This window comes from Hylobates moloch, unplaced genomic scaffold, assembly GCF_009828535.3.
Source record: "Hylobates moloch isolate HMO894 unplaced genomic scaffold, HMol_V3 SCAFFOLD_5, whole genome shotgun sequence".
In the NCBI taxonomy this organism is placed as follows: Eukaryota; Metazoa; Chordata; class Mammalia; order Primates; family Hylobatidae; genus Hylobates; species Hylobates moloch.
The window spans coordinates 7,441,257-7,455,247 of record NW_026652280.1 but is presented as its reverse complement, the minus strand read 5'-3'; the positions used below and the strand labels follow the sequence as shown (position 1 = coordinate 7,455,247).

The 13,991-nt window shown below is 43.6% G+C and overlaps 1 protein-coding gene across 5 annotated transcripts; it reads right to left on the bottom strand.

Moving 5' to 3' along the window:
* Positions 1–3,766: 3,766 nt before the first annotated feature.
* Positions 3,767–12,216, bottom strand: CBLN2 (cerebellin 2 precursor). Of its 5 annotated transcripts, none has more exons than XR_009213436.1 (5): positions 12,128–12,216; positions 11,638–11,682; positions 9,959–10,481; positions 6,821–6,940; positions 6,401–6,542 (listed from the first exon to the last, which is right to left on the bottom strand). XR_009213436.1 is itself a non-coding variant. In XM_058438268.1 (3 exons), exons 1-3 carry the CDS (start codon positions 10,313–10,315, stop codon positions 6,345–6,347), a joined length of 675 nt encoding a protein of 224 aa, XP_058294251.1. In that variant the 5' UTR covers positions 10,316–10,412; the 3' UTR covers positions 3,767–6,344. The 5 variants fall into 5 exon arrangements, 1 of the variants encoding a protein (XP_058294251.1); XR_004248069.2 differs by having other exon boundaries at positions 11,638–11,685; positions 12,128–12,194; XR_009213437.1 differs by lacking the exon at positions 12,128–12,216 and having other exon boundaries at positions 11,638–11,715.
* Between the last annotated feature and the right edge of the window lie 1,775 nt (positions 12,217–13,991).

Here is a 13,991-nt window from a genome sequence, read left to right as displayed (position 1 = left end):
CATTCTCCTCCTCATGTATAAAAAAACGAAATTATGCTATTCACTTCAGTAAATACGCATTTACTTTTCCACCCCACCCACCCCAGCCCACCCCCTCACCATCAGTTTAGCTGAGTATCCTCCAGGATGATTCTGAATGTTATTTTTTAAGAAGGACTACAAGCTCTTTTTGCACACTGAGGGCATCTTCAATTTTCTGTCACCATCCTTAAGCACACTGTCGGGCCCTTAGGCTGCTATACATAAATGTTTTGAAATGAAAAGAAAATATCTACACTTTGTTCCCAAAAGAATAGATCATTTTTTATAAGTCCTATAACTGCTCCTTCCACTTAGAGTTTACAATTTCGAGCAAAAACTGTGCTATGACATCCTGACATGGTGCTTGGGAATTAGAAAAGAAGATAGTATCACACTTTCATGTCCTAAATTTGTTTTTCAGTGATAATCTCCTCTCTGAAAGAATTATAAAAGAAAATTAGCAATTCGAAGATAAATATTACATAGAATAATATACTTTTAAGACTAGAGGGAATCTTTAAGATCCATGTAAAAATATTGCAAATGAGGGATTTTAGTAGTAAGAAAAATTTGCCAATTTTTACTCAATTAATTTGGCTATTTTTAGATATTCTTTTTCCTATGATAAGATTTTCATTGTGTCAGTTCCACAATAATACTGCACCCAGAATCACAAGAAATGTTTCTTTTTGGTATAAAGTGAAGAAAATGCCCCTATATCCTAGAGGACTTTGAAGACATAAGAGATTAATATGAGTATTTTTAAATGAATAAACTTAGATCAGACTTCAGCAAAATATTCAGGAGTTTCACATTCCAGATTATTATCAACATTCTTCTCCAACTCAGTGTTTATTGCAACCTGATATGAATTCAAAAGAAGTCAGCATTCCTGAAGAAAGCGGGGGAACAATGATAAAAGTTACATTCATTACTAGTCAGGTTGCAAGACTAGTAGTGGCTCATTAATTAGTAGCTTCCATTTTGTTAGGATAGCCTCAGTGCAAAGCAACATTCTAACCCTGGGGAGTCCTGCTGTAGGCATTAAGAAGAGGGAATGAAGATTTCTTTTCCAAATTAAGTTGTCAAGGAGCTCATTTACACTACACAGTGAGTGTATGTGGGCGAGCTGATGAAGATGATGATTTATGATGCTATAGACACTTGAGTAATTCTGGTGATGGAAATCCACAGCAAAACCCACTTAGGATGATAAAACAGAACTCCTATTATCTGTAGGAGGCAAAATCACGTGGCTTTTGCCCTTACAAATTTCAAGTTACCCCACTGAGTATGGGAATGCAATCATTTACTTACGATTCATGTTTTGGCATAATGCTAATATACAGACTTGCATACATGCCCATTTTTTAAAGTTTACATCCATTGGATCTTATAAAGGATTTTTAATGTGATGTCTTCTTTTGGGGACTGGGATTTGGGGACTGGATCTGTCCAATCACATCATGGATAGCTATGTAACAAAGCAGATGTTTAAAATATCTTTAAAAATTGTAACCATCCATCTGCAAAGGCAGTAAATATGCCTTTTGGTGAGTTCTCTCTGCAAAATGCGGGGCAAATACACAAACACATTTGACTAAAAATTGTGGTCATCATCAGCTAACTTCTTCATAGTGTATCATAGGAAAAAACATACAGAGCACAAAGAGCATAAAATGATAAAACCAAAGCAAAATTTGTATTTTAACATACTTCAGTATATTTGGTGTGCTTGCTGTTTAAATGTCAAGAGAAAATAATTTTAAGAGTCTCATGAGAATTAACAGGCTTTGATATGAAATTTAAAAATATGTTTGTAATATCCCATTTTAGTAGCAAAGTGCCAGCTTTAGAAATAGAATCCCAATGACAAATAAATCTCCATATAAGCAAGGCAAAAGAGCAAAACTCTTTGTAGTTCTACAGTTAATCTTTCCACATTTTTACAAGTGTTTTTACAGAGTACTCAATAAAGCCTTTAGAAGGATTCACTGTAAGCTACTTCTATGAGTTCCCCATCTTAAATATAATGTAAAAGAGCCTTTCATTCATGTGTATCTGTGCCTTATACTTCTTACGCTGTCGAAATATAAACAAACATTCACTACTTTATTCACACAAACATTATATCTCATTGCAACATTTTTCCTTATAAAAGATTGCAAAATTATGGTCCTACAAATTGACAGAACATTCTTTGCTCCTTTTGCCACATATAAAGTATTCTGGAGCAACCAGCGCTTTTGTTTTGCTTGCGTAAAATAATTTATCAAATTTTCCTTTCACATATTTCTAGATTCCAGGAGTATGTGGCCAACCCCTGTAGTTTATTTTGTATTTCTATGCTAAAAATTCAGAGGGGGAAGTTCATGTATTTACAAGCAAACAGTATTTATGTGATAGTTACTAAGTATGTGACCACTGTAATTTCTTGATGGTAAGAAAATACTACAAATAAAGTTAAAGATTCAACAAATATTTTTTGCTTTATATATATTTTCTAATTCTTCTGATGCTTAATATAATTAGATTTAGCTTTAAAATATTTTTAAACAGATAAATCTATGAATCTATGTAGTCTCTACAGGATTCTGTGAGTTTTTATACTAATATTCAATAAGTTTTTGTCACCTTTACTCTGAGCAGCTATCATGAGCACACACTTTAAAACTGTAGATAATTTCACATATACATGAACACATAAATCAAAATTATTAGGATGCAATGAAAGCTCAGAAATTACAGATAGTAAACACAGTTTCTCAGGACCTAGAGTTGACTCATCAAGGTTGCGACTTAAATTAGAATATATTTTAACTTGAAAAATTCTGTTGTTTTAAAAGCATTTACAGTTTAGTAGGGCTAATATTTATCAGCCAAGGCAATTTACTGTTATAATGCCATAACATTACTACTTCATTTTTTATTTGTGTTAAAAATGTTACAGTTGTATATGTTTATAAAATGTTGGCATTCCACACGGAAGCAGAGAGCTGAACTTGAACCACACGGGACAGCCAAAGAACATAATTGAGAATTGAGTTAATATTACAACATATAGATTTTGATATTATCATCATCCCTACAATCAAATGAGACAAAATTCTAACCCAGTGCTACAGTTTTAACAGTCTATTGAGAAATATGGATATTTACTTTCATAAAATTGTCCGTCAGTCATATTAAATTTCTTCATAAATTGCATGTTAAAAATATGCTTTTGCAGAAACACCCTCCCTGCCAAGGACACATCCCATGTTATCCTGGTGCCTTCCAGCTTTCCAAGCACTTCTGTGCGGTCCTCACAGCTGTCCTGTAAGGTGGGGGACCTTGCGGGGCTACTGCCCTCACCCAGATGAGAAAACCCAAGCTCGAGACAGGGCTCAGATGGCCTTTCAGATGTTACAGAGGCCTCTCCTTTTTTTCCAATTAAAAAAGTACATATTTTACATTTTGATCTGACCTATATATTTTTGTAGGCAAAATACAGGAGCTTCAGATGCCTCATAGATCCTCAGCCAAAGAGAACCTTGGCAGATGCTGCAGGGGATGAGAAACCACTTTAGAGACACTAGCAGCATGGCTCCTTCCTGAGGCAGATATTGGAATCCATCACAAGTGAAAAAAAAAAGAAGAAGAAGAAGAGGAGAAAGAAAAGAGAAAAAAAAAGAGGAGGAGAAGAAGAAGAAAGAAGAAGAGGAAGAAAAGAAGAGAAGAAGAAGAAGAAGAAGAAGAAGAAGAAGAAGAAGAAGAAGAGGAGGAGGAGGAGGAGGAAGAAGAAGAGGAAGAAGAAGAAGAAGAAGAACAACTAAAGTAGAATAATCAGGATATCATGTTTTTTCTAACACAAAATAAACCCCTGAAATATACTCTTGTTTAAATAGGTCTACTTAACAGCTTATTTATTAGACAGGATAGCCCCATAACAACCTGTATGTAATAAAGGTGTAAATACAAACATACATGTGTTATATATGATGAAGTGACAAAAGTAACAAGTACTCGTATATGCTTCAATCTGTGGCATATTATATTGTCCTCTGACGAGGTTTCCTGTTTGTTTGAAATTGAACATAAGTTTAAGGAAATGAGGGAAAAAGTACTAAAATAACCAAGAGCAATAAACCATATTCCAGCATCCTTCTCGTTACGTTATCAGCCTTAATAAACAATGTTCTTATTTAGAAGTATGTCTCCTAATCACAGAGCCAAGGTACCCCAATGCTCTTTTATTGATTTTTTTTCCCTCACAAAATGCACCAGCATTTTAATTCAAATAAAATTCTGCATCCCATTATGCTCTTCATCTGAGGACAGTAAAACTTAGACCCTTAGTCAAACTATACATTTTGTCATTTATATAATCCCCACAGAATTTCTTCTTCAAAAATGGAATCTAATTCCTCTCCATCCTCACACACACATTTTTGGAAACAACTTATGCTCTTAAAATGCTAGTTTCTTTTATATCAGTGTTCACTGATGAAAATACTGGATTGGAACTTGCACCACATCAAAGATGACATGTGATAAAAGCAGACTGCCTATCCCTAAAACCTTCCTAAGCTGTCTTTTTCACATATCTCCCCAAAGATCTTCCTTTTCAAAAAATACATATGTATAAACTGAAAAATATCTAAGTGTACAATATCCATCCAGACCCACAGCCAGGTCTGCACATACCGGTACGTGTGTGTTTGAGAGTACATTTTTTACAGAGGCACTGTATAGATTTATCTTCCCCAGGTCCTTGACAGTCGGCCTTTACTTCCACACATTTTGTGAGTTGGGAGACGAAGTGGAGGATAAGAGCAAGCCAGACATCAAACCCATTTATTCTGAATCTTAAATTATGACTTTCATCATCAATATTTTGGTTACATTGTTACACAAAGAACAAATTAACATCTGGTTTGAGGTCTCCTCTTTGATTGCTTTGGGATTAGTGACATTTCCTTGGCATATGAATTACACACCCATCAACTCTCAGCTGTGTCTTAATAATGTTGTTGTACGAGATGCCAAAACAAGAAGGATTTGTAACAGTGCTCCTGGGGTGCCTCCACCAATATCTTTAACCACAGTGACTTCCAGGTGGCTTCTCGCCAGGTGCATGCAGGAGAGTGTCAATGCATCCCTTTCCTGGGCAGATCAAAAGAGGATCCGGAGGAAGAGGAGCTGGTCTGTTGGCTTTGAAGCACCTGATCACTGTGCGCTCACTCAGAGGTGGATCCAAATAAATTAAATCACCCGCTGAGAAGTCACAGCACACGTGGCAAAGAAACAGTATGTTTAGGGGACTTGGTCATTACAGCTTCCATTCCCAACGTATACGATTCAGGACCACTCAGGAACACCAGGTTCTTAAAGGATTCTGACGTATAAATTAAAAAAAAAAAATGCAAGTTGCTATTAATAGTTCTAAAGGTGCATCTTAGAATCTCTTTGAGAGAATAAGCAGAATTGTCCATTGTGTTATTTTTATTTTGATAAACAGATACTTTTTGTTTAGTTTGGTCTCGTCTAAAACAAAATATACATGTATTTTAATGTTTTGTTTTGTTTGGTCTTATCCAGGAATTCAACATATATTTTCTCTCCCCAACCGCAGCAAGAAAAATAAAAGTGGGGTTGAGGAGGGAGAGCTGAGTGTGGAAAGAAAAGTAAAGCTTTTCAAGAAAAAACACAAACAATACAAAACAAAAGTTGCAGTCCAATCGTGCAAAATTTGCTTCTCTGGATAAAGCACTTCTTGACAGGTTCACAATGTCCCCATCCCCCTCCCAAGTCCTCCCATCCACATGGTGGGGGGAAGAATACAGAATGAAAGTGAAGCCATTCTTTTTCTTAAGGCTATACAGACACACACAGAACACATGTCAAGGACTGTCCAGCAGGTGGTTCTTTGCTGGGCTCCTGCTTCAAGCCCTGACTGCAACCTGCAGCCCATCCTGGAGTCAGGAGCTCTCCTTCCATTGGGACAACAACACAACATACAAACAAAAGAGGTCCATGGTCCCAACAATAAAATCCGATATTGACTTTACAATCACAGGTACAAATTGCTCAAATCGATAATTTCATTTCTCCTTAAGACCTTGTCATCTAAAACTAATTAGAGGCCAGGTTCCCGAGGAATTGTCAGTATTCCAAAAAACAAAAACAAAAGTACTGGAGGTTTCAAAGGAAATCATTCTTCTACTGCAACAGTCTGATGGAGGTTGGAAACAAGGTGTCCAATTCCAGCAAGTTAAGGGTGTTTTAAAGGGCGGATTCCGGGGTCCAGATTCCATTCCCCCACCATCTAGGGGGCTCTGTGTTTATAGAGGAAACACCAAGAAACCCGAGAATGTGGAGTATTTCCAGCCCCCCATGAGGTTGCCTCTCTCAAGTTTGAGATGCACTTTGTCTTCCCTTTCCATGAGCAGCAGCACGCCATTGCTAGCAGCTTCTCTGGTGACATCCTGGTCTCCTGCAAAGGCCGAGATCACTGGGTAGCCATTCTGCATTAAACTGACCTAAAATGCAGAGAGTAGAGCTCAGCAGACCATAAAGGACCCAACTCCCACACACTGTTCTCTCCTCTGCCAATATCCCCACTCCCACCCCCATCCTTCCCTTAGAATACACATCAGGGGGGCCTGACAGTGAGCACTTCCAGCTAGTTCAGAGCCACATCACCCCTGGACAGCCCAGTACCCTGTTTCCCTCAGCCTCAGAGACCAGGTGAAGGGGCCTTTAGCAATGGGGAACTATTAACCCAAACCTGAAAGGATCCAGTTTCAAATCTACCCACCTGGATGGTTTGTCTGTTATATACTTTGACCACGTGGAAGCTGAAGCTATAAATACCTTTTCTCGGTGCTACAAATATACTGGAAGCAAGATCAAAGTGGTTGCCAATATTTACTAATACCTGAAAAAGAAGAGGGAACACAGCACACAATAGCAAGCCCCTCCTCGGTGTACGTTTTCATCATCCTTGTATAACCAGCAACACTGCCTCCTTCATCAGCGGCTGGGAACACAAATTCAGCATCCTCAGCATTCTGGCTTCCCCAGGAAGGAGGCAGTGCTGAAGTTAAAAGATCCTATAGCAGGACGTAATCTCAAAGGTATTTTAATAAATTGTAACTAATCAAGATTTCTAAAGCATATTTTAATTATGCATTCAAAAACTGGCTGTGAATTTTGTAAGTTAGGGGGGCAGGGCAGAGAGAAAGGAACCGAAGATGGTAAGCTTGTTAAACAAATCCTAAATGGAGTCCAGGGAGGTCTGTGGGATTATGGGGACATCAACATGATGCCTTGTTTGACAAAAAAAAAAAAAAAAAAAAAAAAGTTCCATTCTGAGTGGGTAGAGAAGCAGCTATGGAGCAAGAGGCCAATTAAAGGAGATCACTTCTGTAAGTTCAAGCTTGGGACCTAACTTCATGTGCTCCCAGAGACAACGGGCTCTGTGAGGTTTGGATCTCCAGTGTTTCCCAGTGCCTGGCACACTCTGGATGCACACAGTAGGTGGTCGATGATGGGTATTGAATGAAATACCTTTGTAGAAAAACATTTGCTACTCCTGCTTTTCCTTAATTTTCCCTGAGCAATGTGCTGCTCCCTTGCCTGAGCCATGGTGCCCTGTAAATGAGCTTGAATAAATAGAGAATCGGCAGCTTGGACATCCTTAGCTTAAGCTAATGAGAACTCTACAACATGCAAAACAATGACAAAATTAGCCACCTGGAATAGCGCATGACCCTGCAGATGGCTTTCCTCAGATAAAAGGGCAGGGGTGAGTGTTTCATAAGCAGAATTTCAAGAGTGGCAGGACCCCCGTGACGACCCAGTTTCTTTCAGATATTCAACACAGACTCTGGCCATTTTGTCTGGATGCTGTCTCCATCCTCCTCATCCATAAATGCACAACTGCTTTATAATAATAGGATGGCCTGCCTTCTAAAATAAACAGCCAGCAACAACATCAAAATCCTGGGCTTAAGATCTTGTTACCTAATGGGAATACAAACTTCAACCAGAATACCTTTGCTGTTATTTCTTACACGCTCATTATAGATGAATAACATGCAATTCCCAACGCAATGTGAAATGCTGCCAATGACGATCTCCAGAATGACTTGTGAAATATGCCTGTTTCAGCTTCTTCAACCCAGCTGTGAGCACCACTTCAGCTCCACTCAAGGGCAGGACTGAGACAGACACTCTGGGCTCCATTGTTAAGACAAGCACCCCGGGATGCCTATTCTCAGTCTCACAAGGCTATGCTCGCTGTCTTCCTTACAAAGCTTTAGAAAAGAATAAAGCATTCTCCATTTAAGCCTCCGGAGCTGCTTCTGCCTTTCACCTCAACTCCTTCACCTCAATTTTACATTCTGGAAACTGATAAATTCAGGTAGAATTTAGCCCTGCTGTAGATGAAAGAACACCCAACCAGACCCTGAAAAGCAGACCTCAGCTCCTCATTAACTGGGGAGCCAGAGAAACATTAAACGCACTCTGCCATAGTTTGCTCATGTATAAAACTAGAATCCTGCTACTACTTATCCTGCCCTACATCACAGAGCTTTCTTGTTACACAAATGCAAAGGTGGACATAAAAATGCTATGAAAACTTTGCAAGACATCGGTAAGTGAATAATAATAATATAACAATAACTGCACGTAAAGGAAACCTTACGAATAGAATATTAGTTCCCAAATGCCTATTCCATTGTTGTCTCATCTGGACATAATCAGAATAAATAACTTTGTGTTTTGTAAATAAAAATGAATTAAAGAAAGAGACACATGCCTCCCCCAGCCAAAAAAAAAAACCTCAAATACTTGATGCTTACCAATAATTAAGAAATAAATACGCTGGCTTAAATAGAGTCAAGAGTGTGTGTCTGTAGGTTTATGGTTATTAAGTTTAAGAGTTGCCTAACAGACCAAAGGAAAGTCAATTAAACACGTACAGTAAGCCCTGGTAGGTTATCAGTGACTGCCAGGCGCCCCATTCTGAGGGAAACACTTTGGTAAAATGATTAGGTAATTAGCTAATTAGCTAAAGCTTGGAAACCTCTATAATGTTTTTAATTTTTTTCTGAAAAACAACAGAAACCAGGCGAGCGGGACACAAAAAGAAGGTCATAGCCTTTAACCCTGAGCACCAATAACCCAAAGAAGGGTTTAGAAAGGCCCGATCATATCTCTGAACCTTCTGCATTGAACCAAATGGCATATGTTAAGTGGCTTAAGGGGACGTAAGTCACTGCACTTTTAAAAAATTTGTACCAACACACTGTTCATGTATAGATTGTATATATTGCATTTGCTTATGGTATATATTTCATTTACTATATATTTTACTTATATAATCACAATATTTTGTTTTGTATTTATATACCCATCCCTGCTCTTCCTCACTTTTTTTTTTTTTTAAGATAAACATCCCTTCCCCAATCCATTTCTCAAAATAAGCAGTAGGAATGTATTTTCCAAATGCTGGCAGAGACTTGGGAAGACGCCTTTCTTGAGCGTGGAGAGTTTTAAATGCACTCAATCCTTCAGGTGGCCACCTGGGTGACTGAAGACCATCAACCACACCGCCGTGAAAAGTAAAACGTGCAATGCTTCCTTTTGGGAAACATATTTCAAATCTTTAGGTTTACGGAACTCTTAGAAAGCTTCGACAGCCTTAAAGGACTCTCAGTCATCCAAGTGCCAAGTTAGCTGATCATTTAAAAGTTTTTAAAAAGCCAAAATGTGGAAAAGGGAGAGTAGGAGTGCGTTCTATGAAACGGGAGGAAAGAGAGTAGCAGGGCAGAGGGGGAGGACAGAGCCTGGAAACTCCACGTCCAAGAAGCCTGAACCCCAGCCCGCGCGCGCAGGTCCCCGCCCCTCTCCCCGGGCTGGGGGCGGGGTGGGCAGGCCGGCGGCTGACCTGGTCGAAATAGATGGTCATGGTGCGGTTGCTCATCTCGGACGGCTCGTGGTTGGTGCTCCGCGTGGCGGAGAAGGCCACCTTGGCGCTGCCGGAGCGCACGGAGATGCCCAGGGAGGAGGTGACGGCGCCGTCCGCCGACGGGCTGGAGTCGCACACCACCAGGCACTTGCCCTCCAGCACGATGGGCTCCGTGTCGTTCTGCGCCCGCACGGGGCAGCAGGCGGGCAGTAGCAGCAGCAGCAGGGCCAGCGCCACCCCCAGGCAGGATCCGCAGCCGCCCGGCTCGCGCAGCGCCCCCCGGCGCCCGGGCATCATCAGCCGCAGCCCGAGTGGCCCCCGGCCGGGCGCCTGCATCGGGGCTGGTAGGAGGTGGCGCGCGGGGGCGGAGGCCGGCGGGGGCGCGAGCGGCGCGGAAGGGCGCGAAGGAACGCGCGGGGCCCGCAGCAGCCTCCGCGGGCCTTCGTCCCCCGCTCTGACGTTCAAGGCCAGGGTCGTTCTCAGAAGAAAGGCGCCCGTGAACCTGTCAGGGCACAGAACCCAAAGCCTTACACCGGGAGGTGGAGCCACCAGGAAGAAGGGGGACTGGGAGCAGGTGCCTGCGGCTCGGGGGCTCTCCCCGAAGGCCACTCAGGGGCTCTCCCCGAAGGCCACCCCCTTGGTCCCGTGCACAGCCAACCCGCTCTCCGATCTGGCACAACAGGTCCGGAGAAACGCCTGGGCGCAGCGGGCAGCGCATCCCTGACGGCTCCCGAGCGGTGCGCGGGGCTGCGACGAGGGAGGGGGCTGCGCTTCTGCAGGTCCTCGTCGCTAAGACGGGCCCCGAGACCCTCAGAAGGCGTCACCGCCACCCCGCCCATTCACCAGCGCGGAGGGGGCTAAGACGCAGGCAAAGAAAAACCTACGAATGCTTGCCTTCTCGCCTTCATCTCACGGCATTTCCTTGGAGCTGCACCAAGGAACCCTTTTCCTTTCCCTTGTTTCCCTGCTATCCTCTATTTTTCAATCCTCGAGATGTTTTTAAAGTCCATTTAAGTCCCTTTGGTACAGATTTTATCTATTTTCCACCCAAAGAACAAACCCCAGTAATCTCCTTAGGGCGAATAAGATTAATAGAGGGGAAATGACACCACACACACACACACACACACACGGGCAGTGAAACCAAACGCCCACTTCCAAGGTCCCTGCAGCCACTAGCGAGCCCCCTTGGTGAAACCCCTGGGATTCCTCTCTCGGGCGAAGGACCGATTCCAACGACGGAATCCCAGGCTTGGCTTATTCTCCAGCTCTGGTTTCCAGACCACGGGGATTCTCTCTTTCCCAGCTAGGAGACAGCCCCTGCAGGTTTCTGCGAACTTACGCGCCCGTCTGCACTTTTGCCCGGTCCCCGCTCCTCCCAGGAAAGCAGACAGGCCATTTCAATACCAGCCCAGAGACACGCAGAGAAGCCGCCCCCTCGCCGCCCACAGCCTCCCATTAACTCTTCCAATATTCTTTCTAAGAACGGAGAAGTTGGCTCTTGATAAATATCCGCTGTCCGCAGCCCCGATCCTACACGATTTCCCTTCTCTCTCTCCACCTCCCCCACCTCTCGATCTGGACCAGGGAGAGTCTTGGTTAAAATCCACGCAGAAGGCGCTTGCATGCGGAGGGGAGGGCAGGTCGGGAGTGGTTACCTGGAACATCCATGCTGGGCGAGCTCCGCTGTCCGCGAAGTTGCTCTGCTTAGAGAAAATGAGGCGAGCGGGAGCTGCCGGGAGGAGACACGGAGCGCGACCCTGCTCCCAGCGCGTGGCCAATAACCGCGCCGCCCCGCCCTGCGGCTTTCCCGCGCCAGCCCGCGCCGCTTCAGGGGTGCACCACGCCCCGCGCGCCCGCTTAGGCGCCGCGCCCGGGACCGGGAACCCCGCGTCTCGCCCGGCACAGCGCTCGGCGCTGTGCGCCCAGGTGCCTCCAACCCCTGGGCTTCGCGCCCGCACCGCTGCCTGGGGCCCCTCGGGCTCCCGCGCTCAGCGCGCCCGCAGCGCGGCTCCCTCGCGGGTCCCCTCGGCCCCGCAGCCCCGCCAGTCTCCAGAAGGCATAGCCGAGCGCTGCCGCCGCCCTAGGACTCCGAACCTTCCCTGCTCCCAAGCCCGCCGCACCCTCCAACGCCCCGGTCCTGCTCACCCAAACGCCCAGAGCAAAATACTCCCAGAAGTCTCTTTTGAAAATTAGACACCCTTAAAAGCACCGGTCGCTTCTCTTCTTTTAGATTCTTTCTTTTCTTTCCCCAATTCCCCCCAAGTCTTAATCTTGAATGGCGTGACCACTTTCATAATGAAAGGGGCGAAAAAAACAATAAGTTTAAAAGAAGAAGAAGAAGACTGGGATGGCTGGGACGAAGAGAGGAAAAAAAGCTTGAGAATTTGATGATTTAGGAGCTGTGGTTCCAGAGTCCCCAGCTGGGGAACTGTCCGGTTCCCGCAGGGCTAGAAGAGGGGCCTCCGGCCCGGGTCTGTGTGTCTGCTCCTCTGGACCTCGGACTGGTGGAGCGGCTGGCGCTCGCGCTTATTTATTAAATTGCGGTGTCCGCGCTCGCTCAAACGACCCGGGGAGACGCGCTGGGTTTCCCAGCTGCGCCTGGAGCGCGGCTGAGGGCGCAAACACGGACGTGGGGCGCCACCTGCGGGTGCCCGGGCCTCCCTGCCGCAGGCTGCGGACCGGCGGACTCCGACGGAAGACGGGGGAGTCCTGGCGGCAAGGCTGAGGTTTGCTGATGGTCTTCTTTCACCCCAAAAGCAGCGCTGACCTCTGCAATAATAACAATAATAATATAATAATAGCAACCACAAGAAGAACAATAATGACCAGTCTTCCTGGTATCCTTCAGTACCTTTACTCCTGGTAAAACCAAGCAGCACGCCGCCTGATTTTCCGGATCTTCACTGATCTAACAAACAACTCTGCCAAGATGATAGATGCTGCGGTGAGGTTATCATCGGTTATTATCGTCGGCACAACGTTTGCCCAGACAAATGGCCCGTATAGTTCATGCCGGTCTAAAAAAAATCAATATTTAAATCTACACTCTATAGCCTGATTTTTTTTTAAATATGGTTAAAAAATACTTTGTCCTTTGACATGCATGATATGTCTTTTCTGATAGTCTAATAATAATAATAATAAAAAGTTAGCCAGTGCTGTTCATTAGAGCATCTGTATTTCTTATTCCTCCAGACTTCACTCCGAACCCTCTTCCCTTTGAAGATTTCAGCAGTGTCTGATTCCACCTTAACAAACGGAGGTCTTTCCAGGTAGGGGGTTTTGAAGGCCTTATTTTCCCACAGGCCCTCTCACCGCTATTCTCCCCACTTAGAACAGAACTGCCAAGGCATCATCTCTAAGCACTGGAGATGAAATTCACGATCAGTTCAACTGGAATGGATGTGCAGAAAGTCATTGCACACTGCTAGGTGAGACAAAATATTTAGTATGGGTGTAAGGATGTGATTAAAAGTACCTCTGAGCCAAATGCTTCCTGGTTAACCTAGCCTGCAAAATAGTAGAAAATACACAATACTTCCAAAATCTCTCATCCTCCTAAGCGATACTCACTGTGAAGTAAATGTCATACTTCAACACTTTTGTACCATGCTGGAGATAGGTACTGGCATTTGCCAGGAAGCTTTTTCAAATCCACCACAGTTTACCATGTTTTGTTACCATTTTTGTGAGTTTAACAGAGTGGAAATAATGCATTCTTACTTTCAGATAGTTATTTTATTCCAGTATTTCATCCATTTGATAGTGTCTTACTGTCAAAATAAGCTGCCATCCATCATTCCACTATAGGGAGAACTGATTTGAGTGTAAGCATAGATAGCAAAGAACACTAGATATTTGAAAGACATGTGAGACACAGACATAATTAGACCAATTTGGGGATGCTAATTTATAGCAATACCTCCCACACATCTATAAATCTTTAAATAGCAACTCTACTCAGCACCTTTCCTCAATACTGTAAGCATTTCTTTTGACTAATATAAAT

Excerpts from the sequence above, each read along its gene's own strand:
- CBLN2 (XM_058438268.1), bottom strand. The coding sequence starts at position 10,315 with ATGCAGGCGCCCGGCCGGGGGCCACTCGGGCTGCGGCTGATGATGCCC. Across the intron at positions 6,941-9,958 it reads TGACCATCTATTTCGACCAG|GTATTAGTAAATATTGGCAA; the intron begins GTCAGCCGCCGG and ends CTTCTTTTTCAG. Across the intron at positions 6,543-6,820 it reads ATAACAGACAAACCATCCAG|GTCAGTTTAATGCAGAATGG; the intron begins GTGGGTAGATTT and ends TCTGCATTTTAG.